This window comes from Notothenia rossii (genome assembly GCF_949606895.1).
Source record: "Notothenia rossii genome assembly, chromosome: 10".
Classification (NCBI taxonomy): Eukaryota; Metazoa; Chordata; class Actinopteri; order Perciformes; family Nototheniidae; genus Notothenia; species Notothenia rossii.
In genome coordinates this window covers 62409487-62433804 of record NC_136908.1, presented here as the reverse complement: position 1 = coordinate 62433804, position 24318 = coordinate 62409487, and the positions used below count along the sequence as shown (strand labels likewise).

Here is a 24318-nt window from a genome sequence, read left to right as displayed (position 1 = left end):
CGGTCCACCCCCCACTTGTAAAAAATAGCACTTTACCCCTTCAACCCCCCACAACTCCTGGGCTAAGCCCCGGATCTCCTACAATCCTAAATCCGCCACTGCTCCCCTCCATCTCTCCCTCCATCCCTCCATCTCTCCCTCCATACAGGGGGAGAGATGACTCCTGAACAGAAAAGGAACAGATGTGAATCATCCCTCACTTTACAGCTGCACTGTGTAAACACATTCCTGAAACATTAACAACACACACACACACACACACACACACACACACACACACACACACACACACACACACACACATACACACACACACACACACACACACACACACACACACACACACACACACACACATACACACACACACACACACACACACACACACACACAATGCACAGTGGATGTGGATTAAATGTTTAGTTTAGTTTAAGAAATGTACGCACCTTTGCACTCTTTTGTAATATATGGAGAGGGTTAAGGTCACAATGGAACTCTTTTTAATTGACACATCTTTTTTTACTTCTTTTTTTAACTTTTTGGACAAAAAATATATATTTCCTTTTTTAAACATTTATTTAATGACTTTTTTAAAACTTAAAAAAGAATCTTTTACAAAAACATTTGAAACTTTACAAACATTTTCTCCGACATTTAAAAAAAATCTTTACTGTAAAAAAAATACATTTCTGACTATTTTCTAACTTTTGACTCGGCCTTCTGACTTTACTCAGGATTCAGAATACTCCTTTCTCATTTAAATTCTGATTTGTTTCTATAATTCATATTGTGCTCAGAACACAGACTGAAGTGAAAGCATATCACTTTTGGTCAGATCTCAAACAGTGTTTTTTAAATAAATGAAATAAAGTTGAACAAGTTGTAAGCATCTGTCAGGGAGACAGCTGCGTCGCAACACAAGGAGACGATTCCCAAAAAACTTCCTCAGGCTTTGAAGGAGGCTTACCAGAAACTGTTGAGAAACATGTCAGATCTCCTAAAGGCGGCTTTTAGATTTCAGGATAAGAAGAAAGGACCCATACTGCACTCTGTGGGACCCCGAACAACAGAGGTGTAAAGTAACTAAGTACATTTAGTCAAGTACTGTACTTAAGGTACTTACTTCTACTCCACTACAGTTCAGAGGTACATGGTGTACTTGTACTCCACTACATGTATTTAATCCCTTTAGTTACTTTACAGATGTGGATGAATGATGTGAAATATAATCAAGTGTTAAATCAGACTTTAGTTCCACCTGGAGTAAATCCACCAGCTACCCTGCAGTATACAAAGTCATTCAAACTAGCTGCACCTTTACCAGCTTTGAGAACACTTTCATGATCAATCATTATAAAACATATCATATATATTATTCTGAAATGGACCAATCTGCACAATGACTACTGTCTTTCACTATATTTTGATGAGAATACTTTTCTACTTTTACTTGAGGAACATTTTGAATGCAGGACTTTTACTGTAACAGAGTATTCCTACACTCTGGTACTTCTACTTTTACTCAAGTACGAGACCTGAGTACTTCTACTTTTACTCAAGTACAAGATCTGAGTACTTCTACTTTTACTCAAGAACAAGATCTGACTACTTCTACTTTTACTCAAGTACAAGATCTGAGTACTTCTACTTTTACTCAAGTACAAGATGTGAGTTCTTCTCCCACCTCTGTTACCTGCAGTCTAAATGCATCAGGTGGCAGTTCTCATGTTTCGCCACTAGATGGAGACACAGGACTGTGAATAAACAGCTCCAAAGCCTTATAACTGTAACATTTATTGATAGCCATTATTAATATGGCAAAGTAGATTTTATTTTTGGTGCTTTTCATTTAATTTATGTGCAATTTGTAAAATATCACAACAAATTGTAATAAAATACAAAATAATTGCCCAATAAATAAAATTCACAGAATGATCAAAGCATGACCACTTTTCTCCAGATATAAAGTATTGCATATATATCCAAAGATATTTGGGAATATATGGATGAATAAGAAAACACTTTTCCATCCCTTTGGTGCACAGAAATTGCGAAATATTTAAATGTAAGTAAGTAAAACTTTATTTATATAGCACCCTTCTCAACACGGATGTACAAAGGGCTTTACAGTACAGTACACAATTCAAAGTACAACTATAAAATGTAGAATAAAAGGCATAAAACAACAGCAGGTAACACATAGGACAAAACACCAATGAAAGACAGCTACTAACTCACCTCCTCCGGCGCACCAAAGGCCTGTCGGAAAAGTTGGGTATTTAACTGCCCCTTTAAATTCTCTGTTGAGGCAGAGGCTCTTAGTTTCTGGGGGAGTTTGTTCCATAGCCTTGGAGCCACCGCCTCAAAGGCACGGCCCCCCTTTAGCCTGGTTCGGGGCACCTTTAGGAGGCCTTGCTCAGAGGACCTCAGGGCCCGGGTTGTGCTGTGAGGGGGGATCAGGTCATTAATAGGCGGGGGCTTGGCCATGGACAGCTCTATATGTGAAGACCAATACTTTGAATTGGGTTCTGAGGTGTAGTAAACGTTAACAAACGTGTTATATATTGTAGTACAATGTGCAATTTTAACTTCATTTCTTGGTATTATTCCTAATTTAAATTTAGATTGCACAATTTTTATTTAACTTGTCATATTTATATTTATTTCATATTTTACTGCCACAAAACCTTATTTCCCACGTTGTGAAAAGAGTTTTCTGAATCTGATTTACAAGTTAAATAATACCTCTTTCCATATTGTTAATACATTACAATATTTGCTAATATATTACATGTTTTTTTCAAATTCACCACAGAATGTTCCAGATGTATTAACTGTATAAGCCTAGTGTTTTTATTTATTTAGGACATCTAAATCAGCAGTTAAGTGACTCTCATATTCCGGTAATTGACTCCACTTGTTCTACCGTTAATGAATGCTGCTCTGTGACTGGTCACCTCAGCTGTCAATCATCTCTTTGTCCCGCCTCCAGTGCTGACACACCCATTTTCTCACCGGCATTTTTCATTTCCTCTCCCCGCTATTATTACCACCGGTGTGCATGAGAGAGAGAGGTGACGTCGGGGTGAAGCTAACACCACGCGCCGGCAGTCAGCGTGTGTGTGTGTGTGTGTGTGTGTGTGTGTGTGTTTGTGTGTGTGAGTGTGTGTGTGGTCCAGTGGGCGTGTAGCCGCTCCTCCCAGCAGACCCGTGCATGTGCGTGCGTGCATGTGATTGCATATTTGCACGTTTGCACGTGCCGCACAGAGAGGAAGACAGCAGTTAATTTTGTCGCTTTTTTTGTGAATTTTATACATTTTTTATTGGATTTTTGATGTTTTTTGCGCGTCCCCGCTGCAGCAAAGAGTGTGTGAGAGTGTGTCCGCGCGGCTCCTCCTCCTCCTCTCCTCTCCCTCTCTCCTCTTCCTCCCCTATGTGCTGGAGGTGCGGGATCTCTGCTGCTCTGGATGGATCTAACTAGATTTTTATTTTTTGCTGATTTTTAATCTTTTTATTTTTTTCACCTGCACTGTGACGTCATGTCAAACTCTAACAAGAGCAAGAAGGACAAAGAGATCCTGGCAGAGTACGAGAGCCAGGTGAAAGGTAAGAGCATTTAATTATCTCACACACACACACACACACACACACACACACACACACACACACACACACACACACACCTGTCAGCCAGCATGCACTGCATTCATTCATCCAGGGTGTGTGTGTGTGTGTGTGTGTGTGTGTGTGTGTGTGTGTGTGTGTGTGTGTGTGTGTGTGTGTGTGTGTGTGTGTGTGTGTGTGTGTGTGTGTGTGTGTGTGTGTGTGTGTGTGTGTGTGTGTGTGTGTGTGTGTGTGTGTGTGTGTGTGTGTGTGTGTGAGCTGACACCTCACCATGAGACATCAGGATTTCTGGGTTCATCCTGAGTGCTGCATGGCGCCTGAGGTGGGAGGAGGGTGTGTGTGTGTGTGTGTGTGTGTGTGTGTGTGTGTGTGTGTGTGTGTGTGTGTGTGTGTGTGTGTGTGTGTGTGTGTGTGTGTGTGTGTGTGTGTGTGTGTGTGTGTGTGTGTGTGTGTGTGTGTGTGTGTGTGTGTGTGTGTGTGTGTGTAAGTATGTGTTCTGCAGAGCCTTTTGATCAATTTTAGCCCGTGTGTGTGTTTATTATGTGAAACACTCAGACCTGAGGCGAGTCTGGCTCTTCTATTGGTATTCCTCTGAGGCTGTGACTGCAGCAGTGTGTGTGTGCGTGTGTGTGTGTGTGTGTGTGTGTGTGTGTGTGTGTGTGTGTGTGCGCGTGTGTGTGTGTGTGTGTGTGTGTGTGTGTGTGTGTGTGTGTGTGTGTGTGTGTGTGTGTGTGTGTGTGTGTGTGTGTGTGTGTGTGTGTGTGTGGTCCCCCATAGATCACCTGATGCTAAACGGGGGGCATCTATTTAAGGTGATCATGACCACAAAAAAAGGTCCTGTAATAATGGTGTCCATGACCGTGGGACCCCGCTCTTCCTCTTCCTCCTTTTGGTCCTCCTCTTCCTCTTCCTTCTGGGCGCCATGGTTACCACCATCCCTGCTTGGTAGGGGCGGTGACGGACGAGTCGAATGACCTTATAGTACGACTACAACTCCAGATATCGCTTCTCTCCACCTGCATGTCGTCTTTATTCGAACCCGTGCAAAACGCAGATTGGAATATTATTCTTTCTTCCCGACATTCCCCGATTGATTCCCCGATTTATCCCTCGATGTATCCCCGTCTCTTCCCTCCTTCATTCCTGCACAGCCTCTCGCTCTCCTCCTCGCCACATGGCTCCTCACACCTCCATCTTCACTGTCACCTCCTCCCACTCCACCAGCCTCACGTTCACACTCTGAAGCAAGCAGAATAAGCACGAGACAAATTGCTTTTATTGCAACACGTCAGCTCAAGATGCTTCATTCAGAAACAATTCCCCTCCTCTTCCTCATTCTCTTCCTCATTTCCTTCTTCATCTGCTTCCTCTTCAACTTCATTCTCATTGCACACACACTTGTAATATGCATGGAACCAGAAGTGCAGAACAAGCAGATGTATTCAAGTGTACTATAAATATATATATGTGATACATATACACAGACTGAAGTATTTACAATACGTACATTAAGGAGGTATAAACTTTCCTTCCCTTGCTTCCTCCTCTACCTCCTTTCCTTTGCTTCTTCCTCTTACTCCTTTCTTTCCCTTCCCTTGCATCCTCCTTCCCTTCCTTTTCCTCCTTTCCTTCCCTTTCCTTGATTCCTCCTCGTCCTGCTTTCCCACCCTTTCTTTGCTTCCTCCTAATTTCCTTCCCTTGCTTCCTCCTTTCTTTCCTTTTCCTTCCTTCATCCTTTCCTTCCCTTCCCTTGCTTCCTTCTCTCAATCACCCTTCTGTCCCTATTCTGTCACACAATGAATCCACAGTGATTACATTTAATGGAGAGCACACACACACACACACACACACACACACACACACACACACACATACACACACACACACACACACACACACACACACACACACACACACACACACACACACACACACACACACACACACACACACACACACACACTTGGGGATACCCCGCATTGAAGTGACCGCTGGGATGAGGCCTCCTCCCGGCGTATGGATCTGTAACTATGTGCTTCTCAAGTCTGCCTCCCTGCGCTGGCTCCTGATTGGTCGGTGCTGGAGGTGGTGTTTAATGTATACACACACCAGGAGGAGGAGGAAGAGGAGGAGGAGGAGGAGGAGGAGGAGGAGGAAGAGGAGGAAGAGGAAGGAGGTGGGGTCCACTAGGTGAGCCTCCAGAAATAGGTAGATTCTGCACAGTGCTGACAAAACACAATTGTGTGTTTGACTGATATCCGTGTGTGTGTGTGTGTGTGTGTGTGTGTGTGTGTGTGTGTGTGTGTGTGTGTGTGTGTGTGTATGACACCTCCTCCTCTGTGTGAAGGATCGTCTTTAATGAGAAAATGCAAATGAAAAAGGAGAGAATAGAGCCCTGCGGGGGGGAGAGAGAGAGAGATGGTGAGAGATGGTGAGAGTGAGAGAGAGAGAGAGAGAGAGAGAGAGAGAGAGAGGGTGACGCTTCCTGCTGAACGCTGCATAGATTCAGGCTGCGGCCCTTTTTTTTGCCTGCGTGTGCATTCAGGTGATTAGTGACCCCCTGCATACCTGCAAGACAAAACTGAGGGCCGCAGATTAAGGAGGTTATAATAAAAATACATTGGATTTCCATAGCGCTTTTCCTAATGCTCAAAGAAGCTTTACCAGTCATAAATGGACTCCTCAGCTAGTGTAGGCCTTCAACCAGTGTGTGTGTGTGTGTGTGTGTGTGTGTGTGTGTGTGTGTGTGTGTGTGTGTGTGTGTGTGTGTGTGTGTGTGTGTGTGTGTGTGTGTGTGTGTGTGTGTGTGTGTGTGTGTGTGTGTGTGTGTGTGTGTGTGTGTGTGTGTGTGTGTGTGTGTGTGTGTTTGATGATCCAGCAGTGCTTTGCCCTCGCGTCCTTGGACCTGGTCGCCTGAGGTGTGTGAGCTTCCTGTGACATCACACCTTCCTCCTGTATTCAAACGAGGTTGTAGAAGAATGAGATACGCTGGTTATAATAGTGATTAAAGAGTCTGTTGTTATGAATGAATGAGTCAGCAGCTGGAAATGCGAGCAGCCCGGAGGAGGGAGAGAGGACCATTTACGATGCATTATTTTACTATCAACTAATTACACAATCCCTCTCTTTCATTGATCTGTAAAATGTCAGTGACGCGTATTCAAACGTAATTTTGTAAACAATGATGACAGTGATATATAGAGTTTAAAATAATGAAACCAGTGCAACAGCCTCTTCCTTGCTCTTAGAGGCCGTAAACGAAAAAAGGTGACAGACAGGTGAAGCAAACCCACCTTCGCAGAATATCAAGGAATAACTCCAATACGTCGGATGAAATGTCAACAAATACAAACCTGAGGATATCAAATCTTCACTGGAGAACTACAACTCCCAAGGTGCTTTTCAGAAAGACACGCCAAACCACCAACATGTCTCTTTTTTTCCACATCAATGGAAGTCTTGCAGGTCTTTTCTTGCTACGTTGTTTGACCAAAAGTTATGAAATGTTCTCATAGCTCAGCCCTAACTGCAACCTGAGAATGAATAGATGTTATCTCTTCAGACGCATGCCTTATTGCTCCCGTCCCGTACGTACGGAGCTTCTGGAGATGTAATGAGATGCATTTGGAATCGTTTCCCCGCTGGAGCTCAGACTCTTCAAAGAGGAACGTCTAGACCAGGGGTGTCAAACTCAAGGCCCGGGGGCCAAATTTTGTCATTTTGTGACATTCTCACTGAAGAGACTTGCAATTATTTGCCGTAGACTTCTGCTTTCAGACGTAGTTCATTATGGAGTTAGTATTCTATCAGATAACAATCCAATGCAGAGGCAACAATGTAATATAATACATTATTTTATATATATTAAATATTTATATATGTATTTTTATATACTCTTAAAGTTACAACCGGCCCTTTTGAGTCCAACCATAATGCTGATGTGGCCTGTGGTGAAATTGAGTTTGACGCTCCTGGTCTAGACGCTCTCCAGGTGCCGATACCATTCAGATTCTTGCCAGCGTATTTATATTTTTCTGCTATAAATGTTTCCTTGGTATTATCCCAACAACTGTGAGCAGCCAAAACCCAGCTTTTACAAACAGGCCCCGTGTGCATATCATGTCACTGATGTGGAGCAACACAGGTGATTCAAACTGGAGTGCAGAAACCCACATTTAAGTTAAGGCTCAGGGGAAATGAAGGAAGTGAGAGACAATACGAGAATGACCAAACAACAACATGAAACGAGACTGACTCCACACTTTTGACGGCGCACAACAGTCTCGTTGCATGGATGGTCGTGATGGACGTTATTATGATTAAGACTTTTAGCGATAGTTTAGCTTAGGTCTATTGATAGTAACGTCTTGGATCCACACTGATGTATCCTAACAACTATTGGATGGATTGGGAAGATATGTTGTTCAGGCATTCATGTTTCCCGCAGCATAAACCTTACAGATTTCAGTGAGAAAGAATACCCCAACAGTTATTAGTAATCTCATTCAATACACAGCAGCTTTTCTCCATTAAAGTCAGGTGATGAAAACCCAAATTTAAGTTAAAGGGGACCTATCATGCAAAATGCACTTTTGTACGTCTTTTCTACATGAACATGTGTTCCAGGGAACTCACCAAGTGTCAGAAAACACAACCCTCTCTCTTTCCCTCCATACCCAAATCTCTTAAAAAGGGGCTGCAACGGATCTGATACAGACTGATCCAGATTTGAACACTTCTATGACGTCACAGAAGTGGCGCTACGGCTATTGGGCCAACTCCACCAATCAGGAGGAGACAGCCACGGACATTGCCGTTGGAAAGCGCTGGAGACGCTGTAGTACATATGCCAGGCCTGTAGATGGTGCTGTTCTCACAGAATAAGCCCATGATGCAAAGACAGTGTTAAATTGAGCGAAATGAGGAATGGCTAAAATGCATGATCTGTTTGGTATTTTGAAAAATAAAAAGTATAAATATGCCTTAGGTATGGTCCTACACTATATTATTCAAATATAGCATGATAGGTCCACTTTAAGTTTCAGGGGAAATTAAGCAGCGAAATGTGTAACGGTGTCAAAAGTCTTTTGAAGAAACAACCAATCGGAAGAAGTCCCGTTGCATGGATGTTCGTCATGGTTCTTATGATTCATTTGAAAGGCTTTTAGCGATAGTAGTGGCTTAGATCTATTGATAGTAACGTCTCGGATCCACACTGATATATATGTATAGATGTATACTGATATACTATTGGATGGATTGGGAAGATATTTTGTTCAGGCATTCATGTTTCCAAGAGGATAAACCCTACAGGTTTTAGTGATCTGACTCTTCTTGAAGCGCCACCATGAGGTCGACATTCGTAGAGAATTTGCGACGGATATTATTCTCAATTCTCTGATATATTTCATAGACCTCAGCCGTCGTTCTTTGAGTGGGTCTTTTTAAATGGACATTCATAATCCTCAGAGGATGAACCCTAATAGCTTGGGTGATATTCTGACTGCTCTTGAAGCGCCACTGTTGTGGTATCGAAGGAAATATCTTAACAACTATTGGATGAATCACCAGGACATTTTGTTAAGAAATTCATTCTTCCAAGAGGATGAACCCTTCTGATTTAGTGCCACCATGAGTCTGGCATTTGGGCTTTTTCTTTGAGAAAGAAATGTCCCTCTGATGGATTAATAAAGTATGTTTTTTTCTTCTTTTTGTCCGTAAAACATTGAAGAAGTAACTCAAACTTAAAAATGGGGTAGGTAAGTTTGAGAAACCGGCTCGAGTTACACTTTTTGTTATATTCCATGGAATGCTCTTAACATCCCGATAGCAATGAATATCTGAAGTGCTTTGACAACAAATACATCTGTGGAAGTCGTAGTACTGTAAAAAGCTCGACCAATCATCTGAGCCGGCTAAAGTAACTGGATGTCCTACCTGCCTGTCAGCCTTCCATCTGTGCTCAAACTTATCTCGTGCCCTCATTGGTCATGAGCGCGTTCTTGTGTGTTGGAGGAGGGGCTCTGTGAGGAAGTGGCAGATTTGTTCCGGCTGTGTATTTTCAAATTCTAGCGCACTCGAGCTGGTTTCTCCAAAATTACCTACCCCACCTTTAAGTTGATGGAGCAGCTATTTCATGTGAAAGAATGCAGCTAAATGAACTCTTATTTGTGTAAAAACGTTGCTGAAAGATGCTTAAAACCAAATAAATAATCTTAATATTGAAGATACTCCTTATTCCTTGTTTCCCTTCATCCAAAGCAACAACTCCAGCTCTGTAGGGCTTTCAGATTGAATCAGATTTCCCGGGACAAATTCTTTATTCTCGTAGTATTGTGTGCAGATTTCCCCCCCGCTCTGATCAAAGAGGCTGAGTCTTGTCTTCGGGGTTGTGATGAGGACAAGCTCTCGAAGAAAGAAGCGTCTCAGACATCAAAAGGGCGGTGGATTTCCTCCTTTCACTTTCAATCCACCGTGATCCAAGCGGGGGAGTTTCATTGATAAAATCTTGCCTCTGCGGAGGACCTGCTTGAATCATCCTCCCTTTATTTCACTTAATCATCAGAGTGTTTTCCTGGTGAGTCCATGCATTGTTTGGGTTCAAATCAGCAGTAAAATGCAGACCCAAAGTCAAATCTCATAGCACAGATATTCAGCTACAAGTAAAGCTGCTATTCCTTAATTAATTAATGATTCCTTTGAGCTAAATGCTAACGTGCTAATGTTTAACGGGTGTATTGTGTACCACTCATTTCAGCATGCTAACATTAGCTAAAGAAAGCTAAGGGTGGAAGTAATTTGTTATGCAAGAAATATCAGATTTGATCTTCTTGTAGCGCTAAAAGGAGAATTCAGAGGATCAGTGAAGTGTTTAAATATCACCACGAGCACCTCGTGAATATTTCATAGCAAATGTTTAGATAGTTGCTGAGATATTTCCTCTGGTGGGAGTTGATGTAAAGAGGCAGACTCTCACCGTTTTGTCGGCAGTGTTCACTTTGATGTGAAATCCCTACGGAAATAAATGGGATTTGAAGGAAAAGCAGGAAAAGTATCTGCTACACAGAGCTAGTTAACTCTATTCCTCAAGATGAAATACATCACTGTCCATACAATCTTTAGTCTATAAGTGAAAGGAAACACTTTTGGCAAAGAGTACCACAACAGTTATTAGTAAGCTGGACATTTGATTCAATACACAGCAGCTTTTCCACATTAAAGTCAGGGGATGAATCCTCCTCTCTACTCTGAATGGCCCATTTGGTTAATGGTCCACGCAGGGCCGCCGCTTGCGGACAGGCAAGGCAGGCAACTGCTTGGGGCCCCGGACCAGAAGGGGGCCCCCAAAGAAGGTAGATTAAGGCTGCAGCTACACGAGGACGATAACGGTCGTGTCCACCGCTACAGTTCTCTATCAGATAGACGGTTCGGCCACACAAGGCCGACAGGGAAACGCAGATAACGAAAACGATAACGGGTCCCAAGGCGGACGAAACGCTCTGGGGGGCAAACGTGTCTACGCCCTATAACGATCCTTTCCTGCTAACGATGACGCAATAGCCCCAGTGTTTCGAGCCAGTTCCCGGTGTCTCGCAGGACAGTGCACCCATCAGCCTCCAGCTAGATTTGATCGATATGGACATAAACGCGAGTGAAGTCTAATCGGACAGGAGACACGCAGCTCTGCATGATAACCTGCAGCTCCGCCCGCTGTGATGGAGCGATGAGCGGAACAACACACACACTTCAAGTTAGATCATCACCCTTAGCTATTTTAATTACCTCTCAAACTAGTTATAAATATGTTTATTTTGACTGTCGGGTCACTCATTACTGGATCAGCTGCTGCATGAGACCACGGATACTGACGGGCTGTCAGGAGAGGGGGAGGAAAAGAGAGGCTCCGTCCTCTGTGTATTATTATTATATTATTATATAGATTCGTTATTCATTTGTTTTAAAGTTCAATAAATAACAAAGAAGACCTTTGACCGACACTTTTCTAATTTTGTCCGGAAGATTTAAACTTTAACGGGCATGTTGACCGGCGAAACCCCACCTCTGCTGCTAAATCCAGCGCGGATAATAAACAGAAGGGCAACCATGGCAACCATGCATGCGTGAGAAGTCTTCTTCGTTGCTTTTGGTGTATTTTGTGGCAGAAGTACAGCGCCACTTACAGGCCCGCATTATGTACTACAGCGTCTCCAGTAGTTCGAGTGGTCTCGTGTGGACGGACACGTTTCTGGTGCCTGTTGCGTGTGGACGGAAGACTTTTTTGATAACGATTTCGGTGCGTTTCCGTTATCGTCCTCGTGTGGCTGCAGCCTAAGAAGGTCCACAGCAACGACCACATGAAACACCCTTTAATTTACTGCAACGACATGTCGGGTAACCCCCTGAAGGCGGCCCCATGCATAGCGCGCCGTAAAATGCTGCTTCTTATCTTACATTTCGTTGCCTTGCTCCGCTCTGTTAGGGGGGGGGGGGGGGTGTTGAATGTTTGCCTAGAGCCCCCACAGACCCTAGATCCACTTGTGGCTCTTTTGCCATGTCAACATCACTCAAACACTTTATAACATTGTTTACTAAAGCACACATATCCATAGAGATCTAGCTACTTCCTTGTTGCTCTTCAGATTTATGCATTTAACGTTAAATTATACAAAATTGAGCTGGCGTCTTCTCACGTGAAAACCTGGTTCAAATCCAGCCTGGGAACACATAGACATTTCAAATGGCACAATATCGTGCAGCCTTCTTGTCGTGCAAGCTAACGCTCACTTATGTCGCCTGATATTTGAATTATATGAGTATTTATTATGAATGTATCTGTGATTGGAGGTTAGCTACACACAGTCACGGTTCTGCAACAAATGGGTGTTTAAAGCCTTGCATTCCTCCGCATGCTGAAACAAAAACACTCCCGCGAAAGAGAGGAATTATTGATATGCTCTATTAATGTGCTCTCACGTAAACAGTGGGTTGGTTGTAGCATGGTATACGGATCTAACTCTCATTAAACATTTTTTAATATCTCTAAAAACTATTCCTTCAAATCATAAAGCGTCAATGTTGCACATATCCACGTCTTTACATATCATTACGGTTTGTAGCGTTTATTGTACTGTACAGAATTTCATTTTCATTCAGTTTTATCATATTCAATCTGTTCATAGCATTCTTCTCTTCTGGATTTTACTCACACCATCGTTTATTTCCCTATTGGTTAAAGAAATGTTGGAGGAGCCTGAGAGCTAAGATTTAATTGCCGACAACTACACAGTCGCTTTTGAGACAATAAACTAGGGCTGCTCGATTATGGCAAAAATCATAATCTCGATTATTTGGGTAAATAATTGATATGATTATTAAAAACGATTATCCATTGACTTTGAAAACATCAATTTATTGGAGAAATGTAGTTTGAACAGTATGTTTTTAACAGTTGATTACCCTGAACTTTAATTATAATTCAACTGAAAAACCAATAAAAAAAAATAGATTTGGATTTCGTTTTATTTCGATTACGTTATTTTCGTAATCGTTGCAAGCCATAATCGTAATTGCGATTAAAATACGATTAATTGAGCAGCCCTACAATAAATGACAGTGAATCTTTGAATCAGAAGCTCTTGATTCGTCCCGCAGCGAGTGAGTGTTCTGTGGCAACATAGGATGATTATAAAAACATATTAAATAAGAAACACACCTTAATCTCGTGAGTCCCAGCACACATTTTACAAAAGTGATTAAACCTCCAAATCGCCGGGACGTCTCACACGTTATTTTGGGATGTCCCGCTTGGCCCCAGCAGCCAATCAGAAGCCAGTATAACAACCTCCCGCCCCCCCCCCCCCCCCCCCCGCCCCCCCCCCCCGCCCAGGGTTTGATGTGTTGCAGCGGAGCAGACGTTCATTTATATGAAAGTGTTGCTCATTCCCAGTGTGACATGGCAGCCATTTTAAATTAGTAAGCTAACATTGCAAAAAAAGGAAATCAATAACACACACACACACACACACACACACACACACACACACACACACACACACACACACACACACACACACACACACACACACACACACACACACACAGAGGCACACACCCACACACACACACACACACACACACACACACACACACACACACACCACACACACACACACACCCACACACAGAGGCACACACCCACACACACACAGACACACAAACACACAAACAGACACACCCACACACACACACACACACACACACACACACAGAGGCACACACCCACACACAAACAGACACACATACACACACACACACACACACACATAGGCACACACCCACACAGACACACAAACAGACACACCCACACACACACACACACACACTCACACACACACACACACACACACACACACACACACACACACACACGTACAGTAACACACGGAGAGAGTTTCATACACTTGTGAGGACCAAAGGCCAGAATTTCTAAAGAGATCTAGGAAGTCTGTGTGTGCATGTGTGTGCGTGTGTGTGTGAATATGTATCTCTGTATGTGTGTGCCTGTGTGTGTGTGTGTGTGTGTGTGTGTGTGTGTGTGTGTGTGTGTGTGTGTGTGTGTGTGTGTGTGTGTGTGTGTGTGTGTGTGTGTGTGAATGTGAATGTGTATCTCTGTATGTGTGTGCCTGTGTGTGTGCGTGTGTGTGTGTCGATGCGGCAGATCCCAGCTCTTGTTCTTCACCTTCCTCATCACATGGTTCGCACGCAGTGTGTGGTTGCCAAGACAACAGGTAGTGGAGTGGATAGGGTCCCCTCGGGGATTGGTGTGTGTCTGTGTGTGTGTGTGTGTGTGTGGTGGGGTTATCATTGTGTATTCTGTAGCCGCTCTTCCTCTCCTGCTGCAGATAGACGACCAGCAGAGCGTGCAGCTAAGAATTACCATGCTGTGTGTGTGTGTGTGTGTGTGTGTGTGTGTGTGTGTGTGTGTGTGTGTGTGTGTGTGTGTGTGTGTGTGTGTGTGTGTGTGTGTGTGTGTGTGTGTGTGTGTGTGTGTGTGTGGAGACAGAGTGTGTGGGTGGGTTTTTCAATGCGGTCAGAGGATGTCGTCCAAGGTGACTCTTGTAGAAAAAAATGGACCGTCTTCATCAGTAATTATAAGGGATTAAAGAGAGAGTGAAGGGAGGAGGAGGACGAGGAGGGTGGTGCTGAACAATTAGCTGATTTAATTAACAGAGAATTAACATTATTTACCAATATGCTAAACACACACTGTTTCAAGCTTCCTGTGTTATGTCCCTTGAGACCACATTTCTGCAGATCTTTTGACAAAGCAAGAAATTGGAAAACGTCTTCTTGCAATTTGAAGATTTTGTGAAGGACGTTATTATGATTCCCCGATAAATGTAATAGACTTTTAGCCGTAGTTATGGCATGAATGTATGAATAGTAATATCAGTCATGTCTTAACAAATGTTCATTCTCCTTTAATCTGCACTCTTTGCTTCTGTAACGCTGACGGACGAATGAAGGCTTTCTGATTTCGTCCACATTATCTCACAACATGAGACGGTGTGTTTACAGTTATCCATTTTGAGAATGAAACATTACATTACATGTCACACAATCCCCACAGGAGCAATTTGGGGTGAAGTGTCTTGCCCAGGGACACAACGACATGCTGACCACACACTCTCCCACTGTTCTTTGATGAGGTCATGATAACATGATGAATGAGTGTTTGGTTGTTCTGCAGCGTGACGTCATGGACATGTGATTTATTGAAGGCAATCACAGTAGACATTAATGTTTAATGTGCTATGACACGGCCCTTTCCAAATCACAGGCTGCAGATTGATCACCATATGAGTCCTCAAGGCCTTCAAATAATCACAGAAACATCTATTTAATGCGAGGAGATGTGTGGGGAACAGATGCTGTTAAAACCACTTGTATTCAGTCATAGATAACGTGTTTAAACATATTTACTGACTGAAGAACGACCAATTAAAAGGGTTTATTTACATGTTAACAATCATTTAGTGAAGCTGCACAATCACTAGTTTGCTGTGTTTGATCAAATCACCCAAAAGTGGCTGAAAACTTGTATTAAAATGTATTAATCTTAACGTCTACAAAGCATTTGAACGTCCGACTACCAGGTGGTTGAATGTAGTATATTTGCATGTATGCTCATTATCGCTGCACATTTGTTGCGAGTATTGTTGATTGAATCCAAAACTCAGACGTGTTTCTGAGATCTCCCCTCATCTGAACGCAGTAAATAATAACTCAGTGTGAGCTGCGTCTTTTAAATGAACCTCTGCAACATCATGTATAATCCCTCACAGCTGGAAAGACACATTTCAAGGTCAGGAAGAAACCAAGCGAGTGAAAGATAGGCTCTACTTTCTTCATTTCACTGCATCACAACAACATTAAGGATTCACACAAAGCAAGAATAGATGATCTGCTATTTTGAGGTGAAATGAAATACAAATGTTCCACTACGGAGAAACCAGCTATCTAAATCAGAGGTGTTAAACTCAATATCATCGGGGGCCATCAGCATTATTGTTGCATTCAAAGGGCCGGTTGTAACTTTAAGAATATATAAAATATACATATAATAATGTATGATATTATATTATTGCCTCTGCATTGGATTATTATCTGATAGGGTAATAGCTTCGTAATTAACTATGTCTGAAAGCAGAAGTCTCTTCAGTGCGCATGTCACAAAATGAGATGCATTGTGGAACATGTAGTTTATGGGCAACGTGCTGTAACGTGCGCAGAGGTGGGAAGTAGTGGAGTATAAATACTTTGTTACTGTACTTAAGTACATTTTTCTGGTATCAGTACTTTACTCCACTACTTATTTTTCTGACGATGTTTTACTTTCTACTTCTTACATGTTGAACCCAAATACCTGTACTTTCTACTTCTTACATGTTGAACTCAAATACCTGTACTTTCTACTTCTTACATGTTGAACCCAAATACCTGTACTTTCTACTTCTTACATGTTGAACTTAAATACCTGTACTTTCTACTTCTTACATGTTGAACTCAAATACCTGTACTTTCTACTTCTTACATGTTGAACTCAAATACCTGTACTTTCTACTTCTTACATGTTGAACTCAAATACCTGTACTTTCTACTTCTTACATGTTGAACACAAATACCTGTACTTTCTACTCCTTACATGTTGAACAAAAATACCTGTACTTTCTACTTCTTACATGTTGAACACAGATACCTGTACTTTCTACTTCTTACATGTTGAACTCAAATACCTGTACTTTCTACTTCTTACATGTTGAACTCAAATACCTGTACTTTCTACTTCTCTCATTTCCCAAACAGGCTGGTTCCTTTAGTCTGAATGTGTGTTTGGTGGCGTGATCATTATTATTTAGAGTCATTGCGTGCCTATTGATTTGAACACGATCCGTGTATCCATCATTTCCTGGTCTTCTCTAAAGAAGAGGGACCAATGGAAACGTTGTCATGTTGCCGTTGTTCAGCATGGAAACATTCATTAGCTAACAATGACATTATTGTTCTATTAATATAAAGGGAGGTCAGGTACTCTTTAAAGCAGCTGCTAGTTATGGGTACTTTTTACTGAAGTACATTTCAAAGCCTCTTTACTTTGACTTGAGTAAAGAAGTTTAGTCAGTACTTCTACTTGAGTAAAGGATGTGTGTACTTTTGCCCCCTGTGTGTGTGTGTGTGTGTGTGTGTGTGTGTGTGTGTGTGTGTGTGTGTGTGTGTGTGTGTGTGTGTGTGTGTGTGTGTGTGTGTGTGTGTGTGTGTGTGTGTGTGTGTGTGTGTGTGTGTGTGTGTGTGTGTGTGTTAGATGTGCGTCTGCAGCTGGTGGAGCAGCAGCGGTGTCTCGAGCAGCAGACGGAGATGCGCGTTCAGCTGCTTCAGGACCTTCAGGATTTCTTCAGGAAAAAGTCAGAGATCGAGACGGAATATTCCAGAAACCTGGAGAAACTCGCAGAGAGGTTCATGGCCAAGACCCGCAGCACCAAGGACCATCAGCAGTACAAGTAGGCATAAACAACAACAACAACAACAACACATACAAAGGCACATACATCACGTGTGTTTGCTTAAATTTATGTAATATTTAGTCAGAATTAAAATATTCAAATACACATGATGTCAACTAGGCGTTCGAGCACCATTGTCAGTTCTGGCGAAGGTGCTCGAACGCCTAGTGAGTGAACAAGTAAAGGAGTTTTTATGTACAAATAATATCCTGTCTAAACATCAGTCAGGCTTCAGAAAGAAACATAGCACCATCACTGCCACAATGAAAGTGATGAATGACATTACGAGTATCTTAGATAATAAGCAGAGTTGTGCAGCTCTGTTTATTGACCTGTCCAAAGCGTTTGATACCGTTGATCATCACATCTTAAAGCAGAGGCTACTCAGTGTTGGCATATCCAGCCATGCAGTAGGGTGGTTTGTGAACTACCTCTCTGAAAGGTCCCAATGTGTTCACTTTGATGGGCTGTCTTCTGAGTGGTTAAACATTGCTAATGGTGTTCCTCAAGGTTCTGTTTTAGGTCCACTTTTATTCTCCATATATATCAACAGTTTAGGTGAAAATGTGGATGAAGCTACTTTACATTTTTAATGCAGACGATACCGTGATGTACTGTGCAGGTCCCTCCATTCAGGAGGCTGGTGTTAGATTACAGACTGTTTTTAATATTATTCAGACTCAGCTCTCTGAACTAAAGCTTCTTTTAAATGTGGAAAAAACTAAGGTATTGCTCTTTTCAAAAGCTAAAAAGACACCAGAGCCTCTTTTGGATATTGTAACTGTGCAAGGACAAGTACTTGAAGTGGTTACCTGTTACAAATACCTTGGTATCTTGCTTGATGATTGTCTCACTTTTAAACCTCATGTCAATAACCTGCTTAAAAAGCTGAGAGTGAAGCTAGGTTTCTTTTCCAGGAACAAGTCCTGTTTCTCGCTTGAGGCCAGGAAAAGGCTCTGTGACCTTTTTACCTGGACTATGGTGATCTGATCTATATGAATGCACCTGCCCATTGCCTGATCAAGTTAGATGCCACCTATCATAACATAACATATCACAGCGCACTGAGATTTGTCACTAATTGTAAAGCACTTACTCATCACTGTACCCTGTCTGCCAGGGCAGGTCTGCCTTCACTTACTGTAAAGAGGCTCAGTCATTGGTACACGTTTATTTATAAAGCTTTGTTGGGTAAACTCCCGTATTATATCTGCTCTCTGATCACACAGAGAGTTGCAAGCAGCTATTGTCTGAGATCGCATGATGTAGTATTGTGAGATGTGCCAAGAGCAAGGACTGTCTTAGGTAAGACAGCTTTTATGTGCGCAACAATCTTCAGCTAAAATTGAAGCTAAGCGATCTCATTCCTCTGCATGTTTTTAAAGCAAGTCTAAGTGAAATGCTCTTTGAAGCTATGGGTATTTGTAAATGTTGATAAGTATGTAAATGTAGCTTGTAAATATGTTGTATGATATCCTCTATTGTGTTATGTTGTTTTATGTCTTCATGTGGAACCTAATTGCTGCAGGTCTCCCTTGAAAAAGAGATCTATGATCTCAATGGGACGATCTTGATAAATAAAGGTTAAAAACAAACAAACAAACAAAAATAAAGTATTATTTTTAAAAAGAAAAGTGTATTTACATTAAAAAATGGTATTAATTAAAAACAATATATTTATGTATTTACAAAAATCTAACTTTTTATTTTACCAAGTCAAAATGGTATTACCTTTTTTTTTTTATTAATAAAGCAAAATGAGATGTAATTTAATTTAAATGTTCTTTTTGAACATTTAAATTATATTAAAATAAAATTGTTAAACAAAATTATTTACATTTTTTTTAATTGCAAACAAATTGCATTAATAAAAAGAAAAATGAAATAAATTGTATTTAAAAAACAAAATGATATGAACCAAAAATATTTGTTTCTATTAACAAAAATAAAATGAAACATTATTTTAAAATGATTGTCTGTATTGTGCTTCCAGGAAGGACCAGAACCTGCTCTCTCCGGTGAACTGCTGGTACCTGCTGCTGAACCAGGTCAGAGCCGCTGTGTTCAGAGACTCTGTAATAACCACAGAGATGAGAAACACCAGAGATAATCCTCTCTCTCTCTCTCCACCCCCAGGTGAGGAGGGAGAGCAAGGACCACGCCACCCTGAGCGACCTCTACCTGAACAACGTCATCTCCCGCCTCACACACATCAGCGAGGATTCAGCGCGCCTGCTCAAGAGGGTCAGCACACGAACATGTATTCCTCCAAGCCACACCATACTTGTCAACCCTCCCGATTTTCGTGGGAGACTCCCGATTTCATTGCCCTCTCCCGGTTTCCTCCCGGGGTCATATTTCTCCCGCATTTCTCCCGATTTCTGACAAAATCAGATTTAGACACGACTTTTTCCACTCTGACTTTAATACAGCTACACCATTGTTTGGTTTCCATGGTAACACGTCTCTTTAGTAGCGCGCGCAACTCAAAGTCTGAGAGGGTGAGGCAGATATTCACAGAAAACAGAACAAGAATCGACAACTACTCTACTCTCTGCTCACTCCTTTCCAGCCCACACATATGCTCCATCAAGGACGGTGATACAGGCTGCAAGGCAGTGCACTTACAACTACAATAAGCATGTTAATGTTAATCTAATAGCTCCGGCGATCCACCAGCACCCCCCCAATTTTGCCTTTTGAAATACTCCCGATTTCTGAGGTCTAAAGGTTGGCAAGTATGAGCCACACACACATCACTACCAACGCTTTATTGATCTCCGTTGGGAAAGTTCATTTCCTCATCATTTTTGCACACGTCTGCACAGCCCTCCACTTTAACATATAATACACTGGAATTTGCCATATACACATTGTCCTAAGTGTTGCTGTGTTTTTAGCTTTTAAGATTATTTACAAATTTGGTGTAAATACTTTTATTTAGCATCCTTATTTTTTACTATCGTTAGATATGTCCTTTTTTTTTTACCTACTTTGCAACTTATTTTTTTTGGACAGTATTAATGGCATGTCAAAGTAGTCACCGACACACACACACACACACACACACACACACACACACACACACACACACACACACACACACACACACACACAAGCCATCTGATAAAACCCCCAATAATGTTCCTCTTGTGTGATTTACACCCCAGTGAGCCGTTTTAAGAAATGCCTTTGTTGACCATGAAACTATATGTCATCTCATTTTAAAGATTCACGTCTTCAGAGGAAGCAATTCATACTTTTACGAGCATTTTGTGGGTTTTACGCGTCTTTTTTTTTGTCTGCAGCACTTAGTCTCCGGGTGTTTCATCCTCTGACACGGCTCCTCTGTAATAAACCTTAATTAAGGGGTCTTATTGGCAATATAACCGAAACGTTTCACCGTAAATCGATATATATGTTCCTGTAGGAATCCCATAATTCCCCTCAGAGGCTTTAAATCTGTCGCAGTGATGGATGTGCATTCGGGCACGAACCATGACTGTGCAGAAAGAGGGAGAGAAATAGAAATAAATCCTGAAGTTTACCGTACAATATGTAGGAAAATACGTGTTTCATTAATATAATACTGCAGGGCTTTTATTACAGATCATAATGGACATGGTGGTGGATTAAAGTGGTAGGAATACTGCACTATAAAAACACTTCATTAATGGGAAAAGCTCTGCTACTTCCATATTGAAAGGTCTTGTCTGTAAGTATGGCAAAATCTACTTTAATGCAGATTTAAAGGCTTCTTTAATGGCTGGATTTATACTAAAAATCTGAAGTGAAATAATGTGGAATTGCTCTTTTAAAAATGTATAAATCAATGTATTTCAAATGTTCCCTAAAACTAACGAACACGTCGACTATAAGATGTTCTTGATGTAAAAAATGTATACAAGAAGTGTCCTTAAATCACACATTTATATATAGAATGATGTCCTCAAAACCTTATGTCTTATTATTACTGTTTTTTAATGTTGAATATGTACAGTAAGGGATAATGTGTTATTTTCCCCATAATGACCAAGTCGCTGCACATTATCCAGCTTATTACATGGCCACATTCTAAACAAAGTAACGACATGACTCCCAATATTAATTGAAATGCTTTTATGGATTTAGAAAATGTTTTTATTGGTTTAAAAAATAGTTGTACGTATTGATTTAAATTGACATGCATCCGCTAAGAAAAATAGTCCGTTGTTACCGTTTGAAATACGTAGCAACGGCAGGAAGGCGGAGCTTTTTTATTACAGATTTGAAAACATCGCTGCTTGCTGCTTGCTGCTATTCATGATGTCAAAGCTTGGAAAGTATCTAGATATCCCTGCCCTAATGCCAAAGTAACTGCACACTGAATATGTTTTGACGTTTGATGTCTATGTCTGGACCGTTGCGTAAAAAGGAGGGTTTCTGCCCCGTTACTTCTCCGCTGTCTTCTTGTCGCTCTTGTCTTGTCAGTTCGAACTGTATACAGTTAAATCGACCGAACTTCTTTCTGCAAACGGTCAATAAATGCTTGACAGCGATCTGTGTGTTCTGGATTAACAACGTGTCACGTGTTCTGAATTGACCAATCAGAATAGAGTATTCAACTAAACCATGTAATAATACCTTGATAATGAGCTCACACAACTTCATATATATGCATGGTTGTTTAATATGGAAACATTACGATATCTTTACAATTAATTACATGTGTTGTGTGTGAAATCTTAATGTGATAAGTATCTTAAATAAACGTGTGGAGGATATTCAAATTCCCTTAAGAGAAACTGATAAATGATTAATGAACTAAAACTACTATTTAACCGAGTAAAAGGCAATCAGAGTATGACATAATCTATAATTTAAATGATTATATGATCATTTGACAGTAAAAATACTCAAGTAAAGTGAAAGCACTTTAGTGTTGCTGAGCTGGAGGCTTTTTATTTGAAGTACTCGTTGATTTTAATGAAAAGTCAAGTCTGTTTTCCCCTGGGGTTTTCTCTGCTGCCTCGTAAGAGTTTAACACAACACACACACACACACACACACACACACACACACACACACACACACACACACACACACACACACACACACACACACACACACACACACACACACACACACACACACACACACACACACTCTAACTTTAGCTCTCTGCGTTCATTATTAATCGTTCCTCCGACTCGTTTTTTATTCATCCCGACTAAAGTGCAGCGGCTATAAACGGAGAGACCTCCATCACACACACACACACACACACATACACTGCGCTAAGGAGGAGACGCCATGACAACGGCGACAGCCCTGTGGCCATGGCGACGGGCTCAGCTGATTCTCAGCGGGCGCCATGGGAACGAGGGATGGGAATCATAGTCGTTTTATCATAATGTAATATTAATACTGAGAGCTGTTTAAAGCAGGAGACGAAGCTCTGAGATTGAACTGATTCTTTATGGAGGCATTATTTTATCAGTATGTAGTGTCTCTACTTTAAAGAGTCCTCTCCTGCTGATGTTCAGGTGTATATCAGTATGTAGTGTCTCTACTTTAAAGAGTCCTCTCCTGCTGATGTTCAGGTGTATATCAGTATGTAGTGTCTCTACTTTAAAGAGTCCTCTCCTGCTGATGTTCAGGTCTATATCAGTATGTAGTGTCTCTACTTTAAAGAGTCCTCTCCTGCTGATGTTCAGGTGTATATCAGTATGTAGTGTCTCTACTTTAAAGAGTCCTCTCCTGCTGATGTTCAGGTGTATATCAGTATGTAGTATCTCTACTTTAAAGAGTCCTCTCCTGCTGATGTTCAGGTGTATATCAGTATGTAGTGTCTCTACTTTAAAGAGTCCTCTCCTGCTGATGTTCAGGTGTATATCAGTATGTAGTGTCTCTACTTTAAAGAGTCCTCTCCTGCTGATGTTCAGGTGTATATCAGTATGTAGTATCTCTACTTTAAATAGTCCTCTCCTGCTGATGTTCAGGTGTATATCAGTATGTAGTGTCTCTACTTTAAAGAGTCCTCTCCTGCTGATGTTCAGGTGTATATCAGTATGTAGTGTCTCTACTTTAAATAGTCCTCTCCTGCTGATGTTCAGGTGTATATCAGTATGTAGTGTCTCTACTTTAAATAGTCCTCTCCTGCTGATGTTCAGGTGTATATCAGTATGTCGTGTCTCTACTTTAAAGAGTCCTCTCCTGCTGATGTTCAGGTGTATATCAGTATGTAGTGTCTCTACTTTAAAGAGTCCTCTCCTGCTGATGTTCAGGTGTATATCAGTATGTCATGTCTCTACTTTAAAGAGTCCTCTCCTGCTGATGTTCAGGTGTATATCAGTATTTGTTGTTGCGCGAGTGTTACACAGTGATGCCATTTACATCCACTAAAACCTATAGAACCCACTACAGGAGAGAGAACACAATAGTGCCTCTTTAATAATGTATTTCCCCTCTTCTTGCAGAGTAAGGAGATCATCTTCCAGCTGCAGGAAGACCTCATGAAGCTTCTCAACGAGCTTTACACCGTGAGTAGATCCAACACACGGAGAACATTCCTAATGTCCTTATATCAGTGGCCTGTGCTACGGAGACGGTTCAACCTAACCTGGATATGTTTGAGTTGCCCGGCTTACCTAAT

At 41.5% G+C, this 24318-nt stretch overlaps 1 protein-coding gene across 1 annotated transcript in view; it reads left to right on the top strand.

Moving 5' to 3' along the window:
- Positions 1 to 1720: 1720 nt before the first annotated feature.
- Positions 1721 to 24318, top strand: part of LOC307022808 (SLIT-ROBO Rho GTPase-activating protein 1-like) — a 36152-nt gene continuing 13554 nt past the window's right edge. The window contains exons 1-5 of the mRNA XM_079655700.1: positions 1721 to 3606; positions 17486 to 17681; positions 19678 to 19732; positions 19821 to 19928; positions 24143 to 24205. Coding sequence (XP_079511826.1) covers positions 3540 to 3606; positions 17486 to 17681; positions 19678 to 19732; positions 19821 to 19928; positions 24143 to 24205 — 489 coding nt within the window. The 5' untranslated portion in view covers positions 1721 to 3539. The remainder of the gene's footprint in view (positions 3607 to 17485; positions 17682 to 19677; positions 19733 to 19820; positions 19929 to 24142; positions 24206 to 24318) is intronic.